Source organism: Hemitrygon akajei, chromosome 3, assembly GCF_048418815.1.
Source record: "Hemitrygon akajei chromosome 3, sHemAka1.3, whole genome shotgun sequence".
NCBI lineage: Eukaryota > Metazoa > Chordata > Chondrichthyes > Myliobatiformes > Dasyatidae > Hemitrygon > Hemitrygon akajei.
This window is the reverse complement of record NC_133126.1, coordinates 173,621,856-173,645,771: the sequence shown is the minus strand read 5'-3', so window position 1 is coordinate 173,645,771 and position 23,916 is coordinate 173,621,856. Positions and strand designations below refer to the sequence as shown.

Below are 23,916 nucleotides of genomic sequence, written 5' to 3'. Positions count from 1 at the left end.
TGTCCCAATCCATGTTCTATTACCAGAACATTTGATGATGTGTTTCATTGTTTTGTACGCTTTCCCTCAAAGAGAAGAGATCTGGTGTTACTCCTGTGCATTCCAGGAATAGGAACTGCTCTTTTTGGGAAATATGGAATACAAATACCTCTTACATTTTACTTAGTGCAAGCAATTTATCTTCACTTAATTGAGTACCTATTCAATTGAAGACGAATATCAGAGTTGGATTGTACGTGCCTACTTTGACAATAAATAAACATTGAAAATTGAACCTATCAAAGGTATCATCTTCACTTTAGATTCTGTTCCACTTTAAAGGACACTAAGCCTGGTGGTTCACAAAATAAAGATATTTGAGACATGCTTATACACCATTTGGTTTATCCCATCCACCCCACTGCATATAGTGAGCCATTTATTGCTGTGACATCACTGCAGGAGAGCAAGGGTTCTCAATATTCAGCCCAAGTGCTCATCTTGGGGCAGACCAAAACAGGACCACTATATCACCGACATGTGATAGCGGCTTCTGCTTCCAGCACCAGGTCCAGATCATCTCCACTATTTGGCTGAGAGAAAATAATCCCTTAATTTCTCTTAATCCTTCTGCCAAATCTGCCGCCATTAGTTGGTGACACTTCTGTTGAGGGAAATAAATCCTTCCTTTTGTCCCTGGTAATTTTGTCTGCTTGTCTCAATTCCAGGCCTAACTCTCTTCAGTTAGAGCAACATCCATAAATTTCCTCTCCACTGCCTTATGATGCCGTCACATCCTGACTATAAATCTTAGAAAATGAATCTTAAGATAGTATATGGTGACGTATATATATTTTGATAATAAATTGAACTTTGAACTTTATGATGTGATGGTAAGAACTCAATTGGTGCCCTCGCAAATGATTTAAGCAGTTTCATAATCATTTCTCTAGTCTTGCTTCCTGTGCCTTCACCAACACCTAAGCTATCTTGTTTACCGGTGCAGTTAGCTTCATTACAGGAACAATGGTTCTCAAGATAAAGATCCAACAACAATGCTATATAAGTGCCAATACAGTAAAATTCCAATCAACTGACACTGTTGGACATTGGCAGCGGGCTAGCACATTTTACATACTTGGGGATATTATTATTTCCATTTAGCCACACTTAAGTTGGTAGGACATAGAAAAGGCATTAACCTAGTGAAGATAAAGGGATTAGTGTAGTTGGGCAAAAGGTTCTGCATGGACTTGGTAGGCCAAAGAGCCTGTTTTTGAATACGACTCTACTACAATATTGGAATTCATGTGTCATAATGCAAAGCGAAATATGCCCCAAATAATAAAAAAACATATTGTCAGTAAACAATAGCAAAAGAGCACTGATTGGAAATGGAAAACAATTATTTCTCTCAGACCTCAATTTGAGAGCTGCAGCTAGCTCTTAAGTATCTTTTATTGGCTGCAGACAGGTTTCATCGATACTTTCGTCGGGCAGAAAGAGCAATTGAGGGACACAGCAGTGAATTTCAAGCCCTATTGATTGATTTTTGGAGTATCTAACGAACCACTTTCATTAAATCTCAATAAAACTATTCCAGAGGTTTCAAAACAGACCAGGGAATTACAAATTTGATAATGAGAAATTATGTTTCAGTTACTCACAGACTGCACAGTAGCATATTCTGATTTAGATACTGTGCTTACTGACCTTAGTCCCTGTCCCATGACTCTCCAGTCAGTCAAGGGAGTGTTGCTAAAAATGAGGGGCACTCTGTATCTGTCTCCTCTGATTTATGCCGGCCATCTGCAATGGACATTCATTTCTGAATGTAATCATTAATCTTCATTTAACTGGTAAATCTAGAAAATATTTTTGATTTCTCAATGTATATTTTAATGTGTTTCAAAAATGTGCAATTATTTTTATGTTAGCACAGTGCTTTTCAGTTTCATGCTGTGCTGTTCTGTGTTCTATTTTCCATCTCTAATCACAGATGTTGTGAACAGTGAAAAGGTTTTGCTAACATGAGCCATTAGAATGTCATCAAGGGGGTGTGAAGGCAGGATCTTGGTGAACACTTGGTCACTGCTCGAAGCCCGCTATGTCTGGAGAGAGCTGTTGTGGAAATGAATGGGCCCAGAACTGCACAAATTGACAGTGTGATGAACTTTGGGATAGATCCCAGTGACAGAATGACATTTCATTTTGAACTGTTGAAGTGTTCGTACATTTACACTAACAGGCCATCATAATGTTTAGCTTTGTTTTTCCATGGTTGAGTGGTGAACGGTGCTAGCAATGTTCTAAAGTTGTCCTTTTCAAAAGTACGGCAAAAAGTAAAGGAACACACAACTTCCTGGCTGCAATATTGAAAATTTACAGCCCTGATGTAGCCGTGTCTTTATCCAGGCAGCTCCAGTACATTTACACCACCAGTCCACTGGCAATGTGGAAGAATTTGCAAGTGTACCCTGTCTACCAGAGGGTAGAAATCAGATCTGCTTAAGTACAGCTCAGACCACATTCCATCATCAGTAATGTATGTGAAGATATCAATCGTGCTGGGAGGTGACACCTGTTCATTGATGCTTAATAACACACAAAAAATGCCGAAGGTACTCAAAGTTCAAAGTAAATTTATCATCAAAGTACATATATGTCACCATTAACAACCCTGAAATTCCTTTTCTTACAGGCATACACAGTAAATGCAAGAACCAATAGAGTCAAATGTAAGACCACATCCATCAGGATGGGCAGACGATCAATGTGTAAAAGACCACAAGCTGTGCCAACTGTGACAAAAGAAAGAAAACAATAATAATAATAAATAAGCAATAAATATTGAGAACATGAGATGAAGAGTCCTTGAAGGTGAGTTCATAGGTTGTGAGAACAGTTCAGTGATGGGGTGAGTGAAGTTATCCCTTCTGGTTCAGGAGTCTGATGGTTGAGGGATAATAGCTATTGCTGAACCTGGTGGTGTGGGTCCTGAGGCTCCTGTACCACCTACCTGATGGCAGCATTGAGCAGAGAGCATGCCTGGACGGTGGGGAACTCTTTATCCATGATGGACTGGACTATATTCACTACCTTTTGTAGGCTATTCCATTCAAAGACTTTGGTGTTTCCATACCAAGCCATGATGCAACCTGTCAATATTCTGCATCTGCAGAAGTTTGTCAAAGTTATAGATGATATACTGGATCTTTACAAACTTCGAAGAAAGCAGAGGCACTACCGTGCTTTTTTCATAATTGCTCTTACATGCTTAGACCCAGGACAGATCCTATGAAATGATAACACCAAAGAATTTAAAGTTGCTGACTAGCTTAACCTCTGATCCCCCAATGATGACTGGCTCATGGACCTCTGGTTTCTTCCTCTTGGAGTCAATAATCACCACTGTGGTCTTGAAGACATTGAATAAGAGATTGTTGTGACTCCACGCTGCCAGATTTTCAATCTCCCTTCTATCTTGTGATTTATCACCACCTTTGATTTGACCAATGACTGGTGTCGTCAGCAAACTTAGATATGGCATTGGAGTTTTGCTTAGCCTCACAGTCATAAGTGTAAAGCAAGGAGAGCAGGAGACTAAGTACACAGTCTTGTGGTGTACCTGTGCTGATGGAGATTGTGGAAGAGATGAACTGATTGAGGTCTGCAGGTGAGGAAATTGAGGATCCAGTTGCACAAGAGATATTGAGGCCAACTTCTTGAAGCTTATTGATTAGTTTAGAATGGATGATAGTATAAAACGGAGAGCTGTAATCAATGAAGAGTATCCTGATGCGTGATGAATACAAGAGCAATACGTAGAAAATGCTGGAGGAACTCAGCAGGCCAGGCAGCATCTATGGAAAAAGTACAGTCGATGTTTCGGACCGAAACTCTTCGGCAGGACTGGAGAAAAAAAGCTGAGTAGTAGATTTTAAAGGTAGAGGGAGGGGAGAGAGAAACACAAGGTGATAGGTGAAACCTGGAGGGGGAGGGATGAAGTAATGAGCTGGGAAGTTGGTTGGTGAAAGAGACAGAAGGCCATGGAATAAAGAAAAGGGGGGGAGGAGCACCAGAGAGAGGTGATGGGTGGGTAATAGGGGGTGGGATATGGTGAAGGGGGGGTGGGAGACATTACTAGAAGTTTGAGAAATCGATGTTCATGCCATCGTGTTGGAGGCTACCCAGACAGAATACAAAGTGTTGTTCCTCCAACCTAAGTGTGGCCTCATCATGATAGTGGAGGAGGCCATGGATAGACATTGGAATGGGAAGTGGAAGTAAAATGGGTGGCCACTGGGAGATCCCGCTTTTTCTGCTACTTGGGTCTCACCAATATACAGGAGGCCACACCAGGAACATTTAACGCCATATATGACCCCGACAGACTCACACATGAACTGTCGCCTCACCTGGAAGAACTGTTTGGGGCCCTGAATGGTCGTGAGGGAGGAGGTGTAGGGGCAGGTGTAACACTTATTCCACTTGCAAGGGTAAGTGCTAGGAGGGAGATCAGTGGGGGGGGGGGGGGGGGCGTTGGGGAGACATGCATGGTGGTGGGATCCCGTTGGAAGTGGCAGACGTTTTGGAGAATTATGTGCTGGACACGGAGGCTAGTGGGGTGGTAGGTAATCCTGGCATTCCTTCACCATTTCCCTTCCCCTTTTCCCTCTCTCATCTTATCTCTTTGCCCACCCATCACCTCCCTCTGGTGCTCCACCCTTTTCTTCCTTTCATGGCCTTCTGTCTCTTTCACCAATCAACTTCCCAGCTCTTTGCTTCATCCCTCCCCCTTCAGGTTTCACCTATCATCTTGTGTTTTTCTCTCTCCCCTACCCCTGCCTTTAAAATCTACTCCTCAGCATTTTTTCTCCAGTCCTGCCAATGGGTTTCGGACCAAAACATCGACTGTACTCGTTTCCATAGATGCTGCCTGGCCTGCTGAGTTCCTCCAGTATTTTGTGTGTGTTGCTCGGATTTCCAGTATCTGCAGATTTTCTTTTGTTTGTGATTGGATGTATAGAAGAGACTCACTTCCTGTCACCTCAAACCTTTACCATTATCTGTAGACAGTAGTCCAGGAGCATACTGAAATAACTCTATTTGTCTGAGTGAGGGTAAGTCTAGCAATACTCAAGAGACTTGACATCATCCAAGAGAAATGTACCCATGCCCTGAACATTTACTCCCATCACCAACAGTTCGACTCAGCTGACTTAATTCCCCTCCATAAAATGCACTGCAGCAGCTTGCTTTAACATCACCATATGAACCTACATTTGCTCGTCGATATAACATGGGAAACCCATCATCTTCAAGTTCTGTTCTAGGTTGGTGATGTTCTGACAATAGACTAGGGTAATACATGTGGGCCTTTACATCGATGGCCGCAATCTTAAAAAAAAGTACAAAATAATCTTCCATTATGCAAGCTGACTATTAAATAATGGATTCAGGAAAGGTAGTTTAGTGTAGTTAATTAGACCTCCCAACTTAATGTATAGATGTGTGGTGGAGAGTATATTGACTGGCTGGAAAGCAGCCTGGTATGGATACACCAATACCCTTGAATGGAAAATCCTACAAGAAGTTGTGGATACAGCCCAGTCTATCCCCATATTGAGCACATCTATATGGAGTGTTGCTTCAGGAATGCAGAATCCATCATTAGGGACCCCACCACCAAGGAATGCTCTCTTCTCAATGCTGCCATCAGTAAGAAAGTACAGGAGCCTTAGGACTCACACCACCAGGTTCAGGAATAGATATTAACCCTAAGCCATCAGGCTCTTGAACCAAAGAGAGTAACTTCACTTGCCCCATCATTGAAAAGTACCAACAACCTATGGACTCATTTTTAAGGACACTTCATCTCCTGGTCTTGATATTAATTGTTAATTAATCTTTTTGTATTTGCAGAGTTTGTTTTCTTAAGCACACTGGTTGAATGCCTAAGTTGTGTGGTCTTTCATTGATTTGATTCTGGATTTATTGAGTATGTCTGCAAGAAGATAAATCTCAGGGTTGTACTTGAAGGCATATATGTACTTTGATAATAAATTCACTGAGCTTTGAAGTACCGCCATCAAGAATTAAAGAATCAAGCACATGGGAGAATCACTGATTATGAGCTTCTCTCCTATTATGAGTTTGCAGCTGGTTGCTAATCTGGGAAATCCAGACATTTCTGTGAGTACCTTACACATAAGAAAGATGATGACTACCAGTTATATGCACCACTCATAGTAAAATAAAAATGTTTATTCTTAATCCTGTCATTGATTCTCTGGTAGTACTCAAACAGTGCAATTTTCCTTTACTCCAGAAACCATTTAACACTTTCCAAAGTGCTGGTTTGTTATTGCATTATTGATCTTTTTTTAACAAGATGGTGCTGAGCTGCGGTCTTAGTTGAGATTGTGGCTCAGAATTAGTTGACTTTTAAGTTCGTAGAAATGGTCTTGTGGACAGAGAGGGGAACTGGAGGTCAGGTTATGGCTTAGGGAACAGGTTGCGGAGGAGTTAGAGGTCAGGCCTCTGCTCCAAGTTCCACTCTTGAGAGCCAGCAATGTGGAAGGGTTACAAAGGACACCCATGTCTCTTGAGCTGTTCCAGTCAGGCTGTCCCTTGACCGGATGTCAGTGTGAACAGGATTCACGAGGAGGCCGGTCATTCAGCGCACCCACGATTTTTGGGCACGTCAATGGTTAGTTTGGGGGTTGATGGGGTAGATCGGAGCCTGAAAGCTGATCAGTAGTCGGAAGTCAAAGCCCATTGGCGGAGACCTGGCGGCTGGAGGCCCGGCCTGGAGTTGGAGGACTGATGGTGTGTGTAGGTGGGGGGGAGGGGGAGATGGAGGAAAGGGGGGGGCATGTTTTGCCGTTGTTATTTTGAGGCTTGTTGGGTTCCGCGTTGTTCTGTCAAGCATTGTGGGCATGCTGGGTTGAGCCAGAATCTGTGGCGATATTTGTGGGCTGTGCCAGCACATCCTGAGGTTGTGTTGGTTGTTAACACATTGCACTGTACATTTCATGTTCATGTGATAAATCTGAATCTGTCCTCCAATCGGAATGCTTGTGTGTATATAACCCTGTACTTTTGTATACATCTGCTGTGTACTGCTAGTCCTGGGAGCTGGTTCCATTCCCTGCTCTGCAGACATTGTGAGCCGCAGCTCTAGGGACCCGAAAGCCTGTAACCATGGACATCACAGGGACAACAGGTTTGCTGCCGTCCAGCAGCACCTGCCCTTGTGTTGACAGACTGCCTGGATCCTGCTGTCTCACTCATCACGTCCTGTTGGATGTGATGGAATCTGCTGCCCTCTGTGTTCAGTTATACATCTCTCCCTAGCCTGGAGATTTCTCTGTAGTGACAAGCTCAGCAGTAGTCACTGGCTGTTCAGCTTCAGACTGTTGAACATTCTCTGTGCTGTGTAGGCAAAGAGAAGGGGAGTGAGCAACTCTCATCACATCTAACAGAGGAGTGAGACTAAAAAGACCTGGTTAGTCTGTCGTAATGTGGGTTAGCTGCTGCTGCTCCCAGTGTTCTCTTGCACATGAAGTACCAACCAGCATGCAGTTCTGGGCAGTCGGCTTACCGCGAACCCCAACCACATCGGTATCACTCGTCGCACTAAGGTGTGAACAATCCATCGCTCGCAAAGGAGCTTGGGCCATATTTCTGATCTAGAGGTGCCCAGAAGCAGAGAGGGCAGGGGTCTGCACTAACACACACAAACTGCTGGAGGGGCTCAGCAGGCCAGGCAGCATTTTGTGTCTATTGCTTGGATTTCCAGCATCTCATATTTTCTCTTGTTCGGGATACGTGCCAGGTGACTGGCACAAATGTGCTATCAAGAACACTCACCTAATGAGTTTGTTCAGCACTGACTCCATTGGTGACCTCGTTCCTGGCGGAGAATCTGCATTTTAAGTGAGATATCAATGTATATAAACTTAGATATAATGCATATTGAAGATTTACATTCAGCAAAGAACTAATCTCTGAAGAGGACAATAAACTTTTCTGATGAGAATTGCAGTTTGAGCAGAGTAGATTAAAGTTTAAAAAATATATGGTAACTTCAATTTTTACACGATTAGGAGATTGTTGGCCGAGAAGTAGTCCTTTGCCTGAACCATTGGTGGAGTAGTTTCAGTTTCTGAATATGTAAATTAAAAAGCTTCAATGAGAGTGCAAAGGATAGCAAGGATAGGAGGAGGTTAGAAGTAGACACAAGGCGAATTTTGTCTTGTCCACTTGAAAGAAATGTCAAAGGAGATCTACATTATCTCAAAATTACCTCAGCAGGTCAGGCAGCATCTGTAGAAAAGGGTCAATACTGAAAATATAGTTTCCATTGAAATTGAGTCTTAAATCAGTCCTTAAAGAATGAAGGAAGAAGTTGAACAATATTGTTCATGTTAAGTGGTTAAAAGAATCAAAAGGGGAAATCAGTGTGAATGTGAGAAAGATGAATTTTCAGGGAAACGAGGTGAGGGGGAATTGAGACTGATGGAATTGTTCTGCTCAGAGGCAGCGTGGATTTAGTGGATTAACTGGCTTCCTCCTCTATTGTACTACTGTAGCTGGAGTGGATAAACATTTCACAAAAAAGCAACACACAAATGCTGGAGGGACTCAACAGGTCGTATGCATCTTTTGAAAAAAGTGAACAGATGATATTTCAGGCCAAGACTCTCTTCAGGACTGGGAAGGAAGTGAGAGATGCCTGAATAAAAAGGTGGGGGGAGGGGAAGTAGCTAGCTGGAAGGTGATAGGGGAAACCAGGTGGGTGGGAAAGGTCAAGGACACCAGAAGCAATAATCTCATGCAAGAAGAGAGTGGACATTGGAGAAAGGGAAGGAGGAGGGGAAGTAAAAGGGAGGTGAGAAAGAAGTAGAACGTCAGAGTGCGGAATAAGATCATAAGACATAGGAGCAGAATTAGGCCATTTGGCTCATCGAGTCTGCTCTGCCTTTCATTCATAGCTGATTTTTTTTCCCCCTTCTCAACCCCATTCTCCATCCATCTCTCCATAACCTATGATGCCATGCCCAATCAATCTCTGCCTTAAATGCACCCAATGCACACCTGGCCTCCACAGCTGCCTATGGTAACAATTTCCACAAATTCACCACCCTCTGGCTGAAGAAATTTCTCTGCATCTCTGATTTAAATGTACGGCCCTCTATCCTGAGGCTGTGCCCTCTTGTCCAAGACACTCCAGCTAGGGAAACATCTTTTCCACATCTACTCTGTCTGGGCCTTTCAACATTCAAAAGGTTTCAATGAGATTCTACCATCCCCCCCCCCCCATCCTTCTAAATTCCAGTGAGTACAGACCAAGAGACAAAAAACGTTCCTCATGTGATAACCCTTTTATTCCTGCAATCATCTTTGTGAACCTTCTCTGGAGCATCCCTAATGCCAGCACATCTTTTCTAAGATGAGGAACCCAAAACTGTTCACAATACTAAAGGTAAGGCCTTAACAGTACCTTATCACATCCCTGCTCTTGTATTCAGGACTTCTTGAAATGAATGCTAACATGGCATTTGCCTTCCTCACTACCAACTCAACCTGCAAGTTAACCTTTAGGGTGTTCTGCACAAGGACTTCCAAGTCTCTTGGCATCTCAGAGTTTTGGATTTTTTTCCCTGTTTAGAAAATAGCCTGCACATTTATTTCTACTACTGAAGTGCATAACCATGCACTTTCCAATATTGTATTTCATTTGCCACTTTCTTGCCCATTCCCCTAATCTGTCTAAGTCCTTCTGCATTCTTCTTGTTTCCTCAACACTACCTGGCCCTCGACCAATCTTTGTATCATCTACAAACTTGGCAACAAAACCATCTATTTCATCATCTAAATCATTGATATACGGCACAATAAGAAGCAGTCCCAACTCCAACCCCTGCGGAACACCATTAGTCACTGGCAGCCAACCAGAAAAGGATCCATTTATTCCCACTCACTGCCTCCTACCAATCAGCCAATGGTCTAACCATATGAGTAACTTTCTTGTAATACCAGGGCTCTTAACTTGGTAAGCAGCCTTATGTGTGGCACCTTGTCAAAGGCCTTCTGAAAGTCCAAATATGTAACATCCACTGCATCCCCTTTATTTGTCCTACATGTAATCTCCTGAAAGAATTCCAACAGGTTCATCAGGCAAGATTTTCCCTTAAGGGAAATCTGTGTCCTATCTTGTCCTGTATCACCAAGTACTCTGTAACCTCATCCTTAACAATTGACTCCAACATCTTCCCAACCATTGAGGTCAGGCTAACTGGTCTGTAATTTCCTTTCTGCTGCCTTCCTCTTTCTTAACAAGTGGGGTGAGATTTGCAGTTTTCCAGTTCTCTGGCGCCATGCTGGAGTCCAATGATTTTTGAAAGATCATTGCTAATGTCTCCACAATTTCTAACGCTACCTCTTTCAAAACCCTAGGGTGCAGTTCATCAGGTCTGGGTGACTTATGTACCCTTAGGTCTTTCAGCTTTTTGAGCACCTTCTCCCTTGTAATAGTAACTGCACTCACTTCCCTTCCCTCACACCCTTCAACATCTGGCACACTGCTGGTGTCCTCTACAGTGAAGACTGATGCAAAATACTCATTTAGTTCATCTGCCATCTCCTTGTCCCCCATTATTATTTCTCCAGCCTCACTTTCTATCGGTCCTATATCCACTTCTGTCTCTCTTTATTTTTTTGCATACTTGAACAAGCTTTTACTATCCACTTTGTTAATGTTTGAGAGATTTCTTTCATGTTTCATCTTTTCCCTTCTAATGATTCTTTTAGTTGCTCTGTGTAGGCTTTTAAAAGCTTCTCAATCCTCCAACTTCCTGCTAATTTTTGCTTTGTTGTATGCCCTCTCTTTTGCTTTTACATTAACTTTGAATAGAGGAAGGGAGGAGTTGGAACTTAGTTCATCAAAAGGAGAAATCTGTATTCATACCATCAGGTTGGAGACTACCCAGTTGGAATATAAAATGTTGCTCCTCCACCTTGAGGGTGGCCTCATCTTGGCGCAAGAGGAGGCCATGGATCAACATGTTGGAATGAGAACAGGAATTAAGATGTGTGGCTGCCAGTAAGTCCCACTTGTGACAGATGGTGCAGACCTGCTCAACAAAGTGGTCCCCCAATTTATAACTGGTCTCAACAATGTAGAGGAGGCTGCATTGGGTGTACCAGATACTATAGATGACCCCAGCAGATTCACAAGTGAAATGTTGCCTCACCTGGAAGGCTGTTTGGAGCATTAAAAAACAAACTTAGAAGGATGTATAAATGGTTGAGTGATATTTAAGAAATAGCTTCTTTAGAAAGTTGGCACAGGCATAGTGGGCTGATTAGTCTCCAGGTTCTGTAAAATTTTGAGTTTTTCTCAAATTCAGACATTGAAGAAAGCTCGAAAGATATAGGAGCAGAATTAGGCTATCTGGCCCATCCTGTCTCCCTCTGCCTTCTCCCCTATAACTTTGACACCCTGACTAATCAAGAATCTATCAACCTCTGCTTTAAATATACTCAATGACTTGGCTTCCACAGTCAGCTGTGGCAATGAATTCCACAGATTCACTAACTTCTGGCTAAAGAAATTTTTCCTCATCCCTGTTCTAAATGGACACTCCTCTATTCTGAGGCTATGCCCTCTGGTCTTCAACTTACCCACTATAAGAAACAACCTTCCTACTTCCACTCCGTCCAGACCTTTCAATATTGGATAGACTTCAATGAGATCCCCTCTCATTCTTCTAAACTCCAGCGTGTACACGGTCAGAACTATCAAATACTCCTCATAAATTAACCATTTCATTCTTGGAATCATGCTCGTGAATCTCCTCTGGACCCTCTCCAGTATCAGCACACCTTTTCATTGATAAGAAACACAAAACTGCTCACAATACTCCAAGTTCAGTCTGACCAATCGCTTATAAAGCCTCAGCATCACATTGCTCTTGTGTTCTAATCCTCGAAATGAATGCTTACATTACATTTGCCTTCCTTATCACTGACTCATCGTGCAAGTTAAGCTTTCGGCAATCCTGCACAAGGACTCCCAAGTCCCTTTACATCTGAGTTTTGAATTTTCTTCCCATTTAGAAAATATTCTATGCCTTTATTCCTTCTGCCAAAGTGCATGACCGTACACTATATTCCATCTCTGCTTCTTTGTCCATTCTCCCAATCTGTCTAAATCCTTCTGCAGACTCCCCACTTCCTCAACACTACTTGCCCTTCCACTTATCCCACCCAACACCGGCCCCTGTGGAATACGCTAATCACTGGCAGCCAACCAGAAAAGCTCCCTTTTATTCCCACTCTTTGCCTACTGCTAGTTGGATCTTCTAATCATGCTAGTATCTTTCCTGTAATGCCACGGGTTCTTACCTTATTAAGCAGTCTCATGTGCGGCACCTTGTCAAAGGCCTTCTGAAAATCCAAGTAAGCAACATCTGCTGACTCTGCTTTGTCTATCCTGCCTGTTGCCTCCTCAAAGAATTGCAACAGGTTGGTCAGGCAAGATTTTCCCTTATGTTGACTTTGGCTTATTTCATCATGTATCCAATTACGCCGATACGTCATCCTTAATAATGGACTCCAATGTCTTTCCAACCACTGATGTCAGGCTAACTGGCCTATAATTTCCTTTCATCTGCCTCCCTCCCTTTATTAAGAGTGACTTGACATTTGCAACTTTCTAGTCCTATGGAACCAGTGCAGAATCTGGTGATTCTTGAAAGATCATTGCTCATGCCTCCACAATCTCTTCAGCAACCTCTTTCAGAACCCTGGGGTGTAGTTTATCTGGAACAGATTACTTATCTACCTTCAGACCTTTGACTTCCCAGGCACCTTCTCCTTAGAAACAGCAACAACACTCATATTGTGATCACTGCTTCCTACAGGTTCCTTTACCTTAAGCTCCCTGATCAAATTTGGTTCATTACACAGCACCCAATCCAGAATTGCCTTTCCCCTGGAGGGCTCAAACACAAGATGCTCTATAAAGGCATCTAATAGGTATCCTATAAATCCTCTCTCTTGGGATCCAGCACCAACTTGATTTTCCCTACCTTCCTTCATATTGAAAGCAGCATCCATCATCAGAATTCCTCACCATCCAGTCCATGCTCTTTTTTTGCTGCTGCCATCAGATATAAGATACAAGAGCCTCAGCACTCACATCACCAGGTTCAAAAATAATTACTGCCCCTCAACTATCACGCTCTTGAACAAAAGGTGATAACTTCACTCATTTGCTTGAGATGTTCCCACAATCAATTATCTCACTTTAAGGACTTTTTATCTTGTTATTATCATTATTTATTGATATTTGCATTTGCACAGTTTGTGGTCTTCTGCGCGCCACTTGATTTTTCATTGATCCTGTTATCGTTTCTACTCTGTAGATATACAGAATATGCCCATAGGAAAGTGAATTTCAGTGTTGCATGTGGGGACATATATGTACTCTGATATTAAAATTTACTTTGAACTTTTGAAGTATCTATGCATGCATTTTCTGTCTCCTATTGTAATTTGTATCCCACAGCCTGGCTACTGTTTGGAGGCCTGCATATAACTCCTATCAGGGTATTTTTACCCTTGTAGTTTCATAATTCTATCCACAAGGAATCTGCATCTTCTGATTCTATGTCACCTCTTTCTAAGAACCTGACTTCATTTTTTACCGAGGGAACCACTCCACCCCTTCTGCCTACCTGCCTGTCCATTCAATACAAGGTGTATCCTTGGATGATAAGCTCACAGCGATCATCTTCTTTCAGCCACAACTCTGATCCTCACAATGTCATACCTGCCAGTCTCTAATTGTGCTAAAAGATCATCTACCTTTTTCCATATACTGCGTGCATTCAAATATAGCTCCTTCAACCCTTACGTGAGAAAGTAAGATGTTAAATATTCTGATAGCAGTATAATTGAACAATATAAAGGAGACGAGAATGTTTAGTCAGTCATCTGTAATGTGCTGCTGTCAGGATGAGTATAAACCATGGGTGGCTGGGATCAGTGCATTGAAAACTTCTCTCCGGAGACGTATGCTGCCAGCTTTCCGTGTTATTTTTGCAGTGGGCAGGATGACACCTTTAAGAATTCTTGCAGCACAATTTGCTGTCCTGTACTCAAAGCCAGAGTGGCACTTTCTTTTGCAATACAATATGTGTTTCAGCAAGAAAATGTGTACATTTTGTAATATTCCTTTCAGTACCACATTATGTTCCAATGAATGCTGGCCTCATTAATATCTGATTTAACTGGGAAAGGAGAACTTTGGGGTGGGAAAAGTGGTTGTTTAACTTTCTATGTTTTGTATAATGTGCGGAGCTTAGGCTGATTCTTCCATTTCAACAGAACTTAAACCACATTCTGCAACCCAAATGTAACGCCTTCAACAGTGAGGAAGAAGTAATTGGTAAAAGCCGTTGGAAGCCCCAGTGTTGGCCTGGTTCCTTGGTTTGTGTGAACTGTTGGATGAAAAGCACATCTTGTTGGATGTGAACATTCAAAAGGAGTCAGATTCTAGCAGTGAGCGGCAGCAAAGCCATTAGTGGTCATAAAAGGATGAAAGAAGGATCAATTTAATGAACAAATCATTGATTAGCTTTTCTTACTCTCATTCAGTGAGTCAATAGCTATGGCTGAACTTTGAGGTTGGAATAACTTGGTCCTGAGATTAAACATAACACTTAAAAAAAAGAATTTAAATATCAGTTGAGTACTGTCCTCTTCACACAGATGGCATTTTGTATGTAACCCAGAGTCCTACACAGACAGTGCACGTCATTTTGAAATAAGCAAGGGAAGCATCTGCACAGAAAAGGTCCCTGTGGTGACCACTGCCAGTACTGAGTTAATCAGACCAGTTACCCATCATTCTTGGATGTGGGTTGTGGACAACTGGTAAACGTTTAACGTCAGGCTCTGGTGCCTGAACCTCAGTTGACAAGGTTATGCAGTAGAGAAATTTTCAGGCCACTTTTACCAAGGCTTATTTTGAGGACTATATTATTATTGTTCCTGGACTGATATCAGAATGTTGATCTGTTGATTCAGATTTACGAGTTCAAGCCCCATTACAGAATATTTCAATTCAACAAAAAAAATCTTCAATAAATAAAGAGCTGGTCACATGTACGGTAAATATGAAGCTTCCAGATTACTTTAAGGGATTCATCTAGAGTTGTAGATATCTGGAATTCTATGCTCACTAAGAGCTGTGTATGTCCAGTCATTGACCATATTTGAGGCAAGATCTATAAGCCTCCTCTTTCATCCAATTACATTACTAGCCATTTCACTAACTTACGGTTGCCAAGTTTTACTGACAGGTTGTTGTGGAGTAGCCCTGAAAAATGTGGCTAATGCTTAGTATAGTTTTAAATTGAGAACAATTGCACAGTTGATTAAACTATTCAATCCGCTGATGGCTATCATAAATAATTGAGTGCACTAAGCCAGAACAGAGAATGGTGTGTGATTAGGTTCCTGAGTCCAGTAGATAACCTATTTGTTGTAATTTTGTCATAGATTCATAAAATTACATTTTATTATGTAAACAAAAGCATTTTACCTTTCCTTTTCACCTTCCTTGCATCCAGATGATAATGATGTGAGTAAATAATTGTTAGCCAGGATATAGTGTGCAATTTGATATGGAGATAAATGTTTCCATTAATGAATAATGTGAAACAAATAGCTGGGTTTACTGTAAAAGGATATTAGTTGTAATAATAGTAAATGACTTATTTCCTGAAATGAAGGGATTATTAAGACTTTTTTAAAAGGAATTGGCTAGGGATTGGCTTGAATTTAGAAGCTGAAGACATATATTTTCATAACCTAATGCAATGATGAGAGTTAAGTGTTTTAAATTAATTCTTAATAGAAGCAACATTTAGAGATACCTTTGGAAAATGTAAGAAATTATTGCTTTGGCGTTCTTATCGTTCGGAAGTGAGAAAGTTATTAGTTTTAAAATTAGAATTAAAAATAGACAAGCATATTCAGTAAATCGTGAATGTATTTGTTGACCACTTTAACATGTATAATTTTCAATGCACAAGTTTATTCATTAATTTCTTGATGGGAAACAGCTGCCTAAAATGAGCAAGCCTTTATGGTGCAAACACGAGGAAATCTGCAGATGCTGGAAATTCAAACAACACATACAAAATGCTGGTGGAACACAGCAGACCTTTATGATATTTTCTCAGATTTTAGGCTGTTTTGGTTTATTTGTGAATTTCAAAATGTTCTGCCATTATAATTAGTTCCTATTTACAGATTCTGCACGGGTGATATCCGGAAGGGTTAAAGTTAATATCAATGAATAAACCATCTATTTGAATTTCTCACTTTCTTCATATTTCTGTTTACAAAGTTACAGTTTATGGGCCAAATGGCCTAATTTTTCTCCTATATCTTGTATATATCCGTAGTGCTTTCTTCTAAATATCGTGCTAATCAGCTTAGCCGATTGACAATTGTCAATACTTTTCCACTCTCAAATAACCTCATTACCCTTTTATCAAAAAAACTTGGTATAATTCCAAGTTAGTTCAATGTAAATGAGACTTTCAACTTATTTTTGAGTGAAATTTTAATTTAAATGTATTTATATGTATGCAATGTACAAATAGCTTTGCATTAAAAAAAATCATGTTTTTAATCGTGAGCCTTACATTGTAATCCATTGAGACTCGAGCTGTTGAGAGAAACCTCTGTTTATTTTTATGCACAGTTTTATTATTCCCAGTAGATTACAGTTGGCATTTGAGAATCATCATTTAGTCTATATCAAAGACTGATATCACTACTAAAAATTTTTATATAAAAGAAAATTGAAAAAAAAAACACTGTTCTAAACAGAAAACAAAAAGGACTGGGCAGTCCATCCTGAGAGAAAAACCAAGAAAAGAGAGACTCTGATCAAATCCAAGGTTTTGTAAAAATAACTGGAAGAGAATCAGTACAAGAATCAGATAATAAGAAAATAATGAATAAAAGGTCGTCAGGTTTCTTCAAATTTAAAGGATGTATCCAATGTCCGACTTCTTATTTTCTCTAGACTTAAACAGGACATGATAGAGGAAAGCCAATAAGAGGCGGTAGGAGGGTTAGGGTCCTTCTGTTTAAGTAAAATGGCTTTCCTAGCCAATAAGGTTGAAAAGGCTATCATCCGCTGAGCGGAAGCAGGAATATATCCTGCTTCCGATGGAGTAATCCCCAAAATAGCTGTAAATAAGTTTGGTTGCAAATCCAGATCCAGCACTTTTGATAAGGTTCCTTTCTTCATAAATTGATAAGAGGAGAATTATACATTCTGTATCAAATTTATACTTTGTAGATCAACACTGTGTGATTCTAATAGTTTATTTTACCTTCTGTATGTACCGCTTTGACATATATACCAGAGTTATTCTCCTCCTGTTTGAATACACACTTTCTTTTAAAATCAATAAAAAGATTCAAAAAAGAAAGTGAAGACTGATAACACTACAATTTTATTTTGGGTGGAATAACTTTGATTTTTGCGCTAACTTTAGGAATAAATTGAACTGATCTGGGCTGTCCTTCATACCAGAACTCTCGAAACTTTGGATTCCATTTTGCAATACAGTATTACAATATTCTAGTCAGACTACAGAGTAAATATATCATATTGGCAAACATATCATTGAGTTTTCGGGATCCATTAGATTTCTAGACTGTTGATTTCTCGAATCCATAAAAGCAGTTGGTCCAGTACATTCATAGGACGCGAGTTTCACTGGTAAAGTTTGTTCAAAATTACTTCTGAATTGACTTTGCAAGATCATTTCACATGACGGTCAATAACCTTTTTTTTTATTGCATATCATGTTGGGAAAACTAATCTCTTGACCTGAAATATTCTATGTAAAGTAATGGCTCAATCCAAATTAGTCATATACTTGAGTCATATGCTGTAAATTGCAATTAGCCATTACCATTTATAAAGCCTCTTGGTTAGATTAGTCCTGTGATTGTCTTCAAATCAGGGTAGACAAATACTATAATTATGTTTGTGGCAGGATTGTGGCGGTTAGCTTTCATCCTAACTAGTGCAAGATCCAGAAATTGAAATGCGTAGTAAAGCAAAGGCAGTCAATAATTCAAAGGTATAAATAGTGAAGAAATGTTCTCTTTCTCTTCCCCATCCCCCACTTCCCCAACACAGAAGGTGCAGTAATAAGTGAATTTCATTATCTGTACAAAGACTAACCCATCAAGAAAAGATTTTTTTCCCCTGATTTATGCAACTGATCTTTTCTCTGTTCCTTTCTTACGGCCGAATGCCTTGCATTGCTGTAAAATAACAGGATGTTTTCCAGTTTCTATTAAAGTGTGTTCCGTCATAATTTTTTACTGCTTCTTTGTGGTGGATAAGCAACGGATTTGAATGAGTCTGCACCTCATGATGATGGTAAACCTAGTCTATCGTAATGTGGAGCAATATGAGCGTTAGAGCTGTAAAAGTACTGGGAATGTTTTAAGTTCTAATTAAACAAATGGATCATCATTTTTGCAAGCAAAAGCTGCAGGAATTGAATATTAAGATTTATTTTGGTTGCTAAACCTCATCTATGTTGCTTTGACAAAAATAATGTCAAGTATGGGAAATTATTGTATTACCAATGCATATTATTTTTTGTATTCTTCTAGCCTACTCACAAATGGAAAACCATATTACACCGTCAAACTATTTAGGGAGTACAGAATACAAACAGTCTCTCCCTCCATCATCGCCGGGCAGATACTCCCCAATCACTAAAGTCGTGGGTGATGATGAAATGACCAGGTAAGAGTTCATGAATTTATAATCCTGTCACATTTTCTTAGCAACAATAAAATAGGAAATCCATTAATATAATGATGCTGATTTATTTTCAGGGGGTACAGGGGTTAAAGGAATTCTCTGTCTGAAATGCAGTACCTTATCCTTATTTTCTCACTGAGTGGGAACTGTTGGTTTTGACGAATAACCATATTGTATACCAGTAACTTTTTCTCAGTACAAACATCTTTTTCTCTATCAGAACAAAATTCGTATGTTCAGCCGATCAGAAGTTGTTCCTTTTGGAGAGATTTTATAGGCAGACAAAGCTATCAATGCACTGTTTGTCTGTTCCTGAATGAACAATAGGCTCTTCAACCTGAAGTATACATAACTGTCCTGACAACAGATTGATTCTCCTAGTCCCTGCTCTCTAATTTATTTCTTTTAACACTGAGCTATTGGTAACTAACTCCTATTAGTGTGTTACTGATGTTTCTACCACCTGGTTTATTTGACTGCTGGTAAATTGACTCATTTTTTCTGCATTCACAGTGACTGCACTGACTCTTATTTCCAGAGTTTAATCACAAGATTTCTCAAAAGCCTCGTGAATGATGAGCTGTAATTTTTTTGTGTTTTAACTTACAACCACAGACCCAGCTATTAACTGAAATATTGGGCCTTCTTAGCAAGTAATTTGTCCACAAAGGTTAAATTTGTCCTACCCTGGTGATTGCTGATACTGCACCCACTTCTGCATCCAAATCAGTGGGAGCTTTGAGAGCAGATGGTCCTTTTTAGCTCAGTTGAATGCCAGAGATTAATTAGGCACTTTGAACATTGCTTTACCCCCTCTGCATTGCAGCTTTATTATCCGAATGCCTTCAAAATGAAGCTGACAATGTGTCATTATCAATGTTCCCTCCAAGGTGCACGCACACATCTTTTGCTACAAGCACACAAAGGAATTTAAACTGTGCACAAAAGTTTGTCACCCTCTACCTTGCTGCCATGTTAAGTGATCATTCACAATTGCATTTCCGTTTCCGGTTTCTAACGCAGATGGTGTTGACAACATGGAGTTTGCGATGATTTGTCTGAAGATTTTAGAACTGGCCTATTTATATTGTTTTTATTGAAGAAATTATCGATTCACTATGTTGAATGCCAAAGAAGCAAAGCTCAGGAGGTCAGGGACATGCAGCTACAAGAAAAATTTATATATAATACAGAAACTGGTGTTACCTGTGTGAAGCAAAAGTTGCTAGAGAATTTGCAAGCGGGGGAGAAATGCAGTGATATTTGGAAACTTGACTCTTGAAAGCGTCATTAAGCAAGCAAATCACATGGATGGTGTGCAAAAGCTCTGGCGAGAAAATCCTTCATTGCCCACTACAGGCATGCTACATATTTTGTGAGAGTGCAGCTGAACGAGAGTGAAAACAATCCAGCCCAGAGCAGATCAAAGTTCTTATTGACAGTGTTTTCCTAGCTGTTAAAATGAATACCTCTATATATAAAATTTAGTGTACACGTATTGTTGCCAGTGGGCAAAAAATTTCACAGCACAAGATTTTTGTGCACACTAATCTTTACAAATTAGAGGGAACATTGGTCAGAAGTTGCTTTTATTATATGACTTTTTCATCTTGATTTAAACAATTATTGTGAATTTGTAGCTTTTTAAAATTTGGTTTCTGATCTTCAGTCCATCTAGCTTCATTCGGCGATTCCAGTCACTTCAATTTTCCCCCGCCCCATCTGCATTGCTTTAAAAATTAATCTTTCACTCAAATCCTCAGACACTTTAAGGCTTGTTAAACCCTAGGCATCTATAGTATTTGACAAAGCTCTCAGTTACTTGCTTAACTTGCATAATTGTTGATTCCTTTTTTTCTTTTATGAAGCATATATGGTAATACATTTTATTCAGTCTGTATTTTTAAGGATGCTCTATAATTGCTGTTATGATGGTGTTATTTTTTCAGACAAGTATAATTACTGTATTCAAAAGCCTTTTGAGCTTTATTTCAGATATATCTGGCCTACTTTTCTGGTGTTTACAACATGTCCTGAAGAAGCCCATGGAATAGATTTTTGCCTTAGATAAGTAGTAATCTGGTGTAATACATGGCCAGCCCTTAGAGACTGTCTGATTTTCATTTCATTGATTTTGGTAGAATATCGACTGAATGATGTAATGGTTGTGAGATATTTCTTGTCAGGTTATTGTGCAGGCAGTGAAAACAAACAGCTGCCCATGATGTTTTGACTGAGCAACTTACAGAATCGGTTCGACTTCAAGAAATACCACGACTTAGTTAATCCAATCTTTACATAACATTTTTAAATGATGCGCAGATTCCTTGATTCCATCACACAGTAATTGCTGATTGCCATCAGTACCCAGTGTAGAAATGTAATTTTCATTTATTTTAATATCTGTCCTTTAATTTTTAAAATTCCAGTAAGCCCTTCTGTTAGGTTACCAAACAGTCTTTTGGAATGGCCATCAAAACTTCATTTATTTATTTCTTTGTACATCTGTTTATTTATTTAGAGATAGAGCACGGAACAGACCCTTCCGGCCCAACAGGCTATGCTGTCCAGCAACCCATCGCCTTAGCACCAGCCAATTTTACAATGATCACTTAACCTATTAACTGGTACTTTGGACGGTGGGAGGAAACCCATGTGGTCACAGGGAGACCATGCAGACTCCTAACAGATGGTGTCAGAATTTAACTCCAAAGTACCTAGCACCACTTTAACCACTACACTACCGCGGCACCCCAGTGCTATCGCTTCAGGGAAATTGGAGATATAAAAAAATGTAACTCTCACCGGGGCTTGTATATAAACTTGGCTTGTTAGCTAACCCTGCTAACAGCCGCGTGACTCGGCGATGAAAAGGCCACCTTATATAAGCAAAGTATGTCTAGGGTCTGTATGATTTGGGGTTCAACCAAACAGAAAAGTTGGGATGTTCTGATTAAAGAACATTGATTGCAGTGAATCTGTGTAAATATTGGTCGTTAAGAAATGATAGATTGTATGCCAGCATGAAATTAATAAGAAAATATATTTATCAAGTTTTCAATTTTATCGAATAGTTAACATGAAAAGAAAAAAAGATAAAAGGGCTCATTACAGCTAGACCAGTCTAAATGTGCAGATAAACGTTGGAGCTCAGTTCTGGAGTAGTCGGGTGTATTGCTGTACTCACGTGTAGAACCCATGTTCCACATGAAAGATACCAGTTACAGTTCAAACTTCCCTTGAAGACCATTTGGAACGAACTGGCAAACTCAGGAGTATTGGCATTTCCTCCCTTGAACCATTCATCTCCACAAAGCACTTTTTACAACGGGATCTCTCCTCGAATGGCATTTGGCAGGCACCTACCCCCTCCGCAGCTCCCACCATGAGACCCCAGACCAGCTTACTGTTCTTCATAACTGTGATCCCACCCAGCTCTCTCACTAGCAGGACACACTGCTTTTTTAGGAAACTGCCAAAATAAAAATACCTCACAGCATAGCGGTAGACATCTTAACCAGGCCATTACTCAAAGTTACTTTGTTTTGGTTTGGTTTGGATCAACAATTCGTGTTAACTGGTATCTACTCTGCATAAGTCAGAAAAAAATAACTTGAACAAGGATCTGTGGAGTTCCATTTCACCGCAATCCTTAGTTTTAGTGAAAAGCTGCCTCTTGAACAACGATCCTCTGCAGTTTATATTTGGTGGCCTGGTTCATTATGTATGAAAAGAAGTGTACAAGTTATTTATGGTTGTACTCAAGAGGTGTCAGAACAAAATTGAACCTTAATATTCCTGTGAAATAGGATTGAAAATTAATTCTGCATTTTTTGCTTATTGAATTTGCCTTTTAACATGAGCACTAATGGGTAATATTAATAATTTAAATAAAATCAGCTCAGAATGTATATTGAATGCAGCAGACTTTAAAATAAACTTAATAGTTAACCATAACAATAAAAAACACAACTTGCTTCCTGTTCAAAATTCCCAGGACATCATTATTATATCATCAGGAAATTTGTGCCTATGCTGCCTTGCAGCATATCTATCCCAGTGGTAAACAACAGAAAGCCAATAACTCAGTTCTCAGTGGATTACTAGATTTTTCTGTTTGTCTTGTATTAAACTAATCTGTTCAATGCAAGAAGTACTTTGCTTGAATTTATATCTTCAGTGCTCACCCTACTAAGAGGGAGAAGGATGCCGAAGATTTGCTCTTACATAGAAACATAGAAAACCTACAGCACAATGCAGGCCTTTTGGCCCACAAAGTTGTGCCGAACTTGTCCCTACCCTAGAAATTACTAGGCTTACCCATAGCCCTCTATTTTTCTAAGCTCCATGTACCTATCCAAAAATCTCTTAAAAGACCCTATCGTATCCACGTCCACCACCGTTGCCGGCAGCCCATTCCACACACTCACCACTCTCTGAGTAAAAAAACTTACCCCTGACATCTCCTCTGTACCTACTCCCAAGCACCTTAAACTTACGTCCTCTTATGGCAGCTATTTCAACCCTGGGAAAAAGCCTCTGACTACCCACACGATCAATGCCTCTCATCATCTTATACACCTCTATCAGGTCACCTCTCATCCTCCATCGCTCCAAGGAGCAAAGGCTGAGTTCACTCAACCTATTCTCATAAGGCATGCTCCCCAACCCAGGCAACATTCTTGTAAATCTCCTCTGCACCCTTTCTATGGCTTCCACATCCTTCCTGTAGTGAGGTGACCAGAACTGAGCACAGTACTCCCAAGTGGGGTCTGACCAGGGTCCTATATAGTTGCAACATTACCCCTCGGCTCCTAAATTCAATTCCAAAATTGATGAAGGCCAACACACTATATACGTTCTTAACCACAGAGTCAACCTGCGCAGCAGCTTTGAGCATTGTATGGACTCGGACCCCAAGGTCCCTCTGATCCTCCACACTGCCAAGAGTCTTACCATTAATACTATACTCTGCCATCATAGTTGACCTACCAAAATGAACCACTTCACACTTACCTGGGTTGAACTCCATCTGCCACTTCTCAGCCCAG

At 40.3% G+C, this 23,916-nt stretch overlaps 1 protein-coding gene across 25 annotated transcripts in view; it reads left to right on the top strand.

Moving 5' to 3' along the window:
* LOC140725642 (disks large homolog 1) overlaps positions 1-23,916 on the top strand; it is a 472,837-nt gene that overhangs the window by 321,350 nt on the left and 127,571 nt on the right. For all 25 annotated transcript variants that reach the window (XM_073041383.1, XM_073041368.1, XM_073041380.1 and 22 more), the window contains one exon: positions 18,712-18,847. In XM_073041383.1, the coding sequence (XP_072897484.1) occupies positions 18,712-18,847 (136 nt within the window). The remainder of the gene's footprint in view (positions 1-18,711; positions 18,848-23,916) is intronic.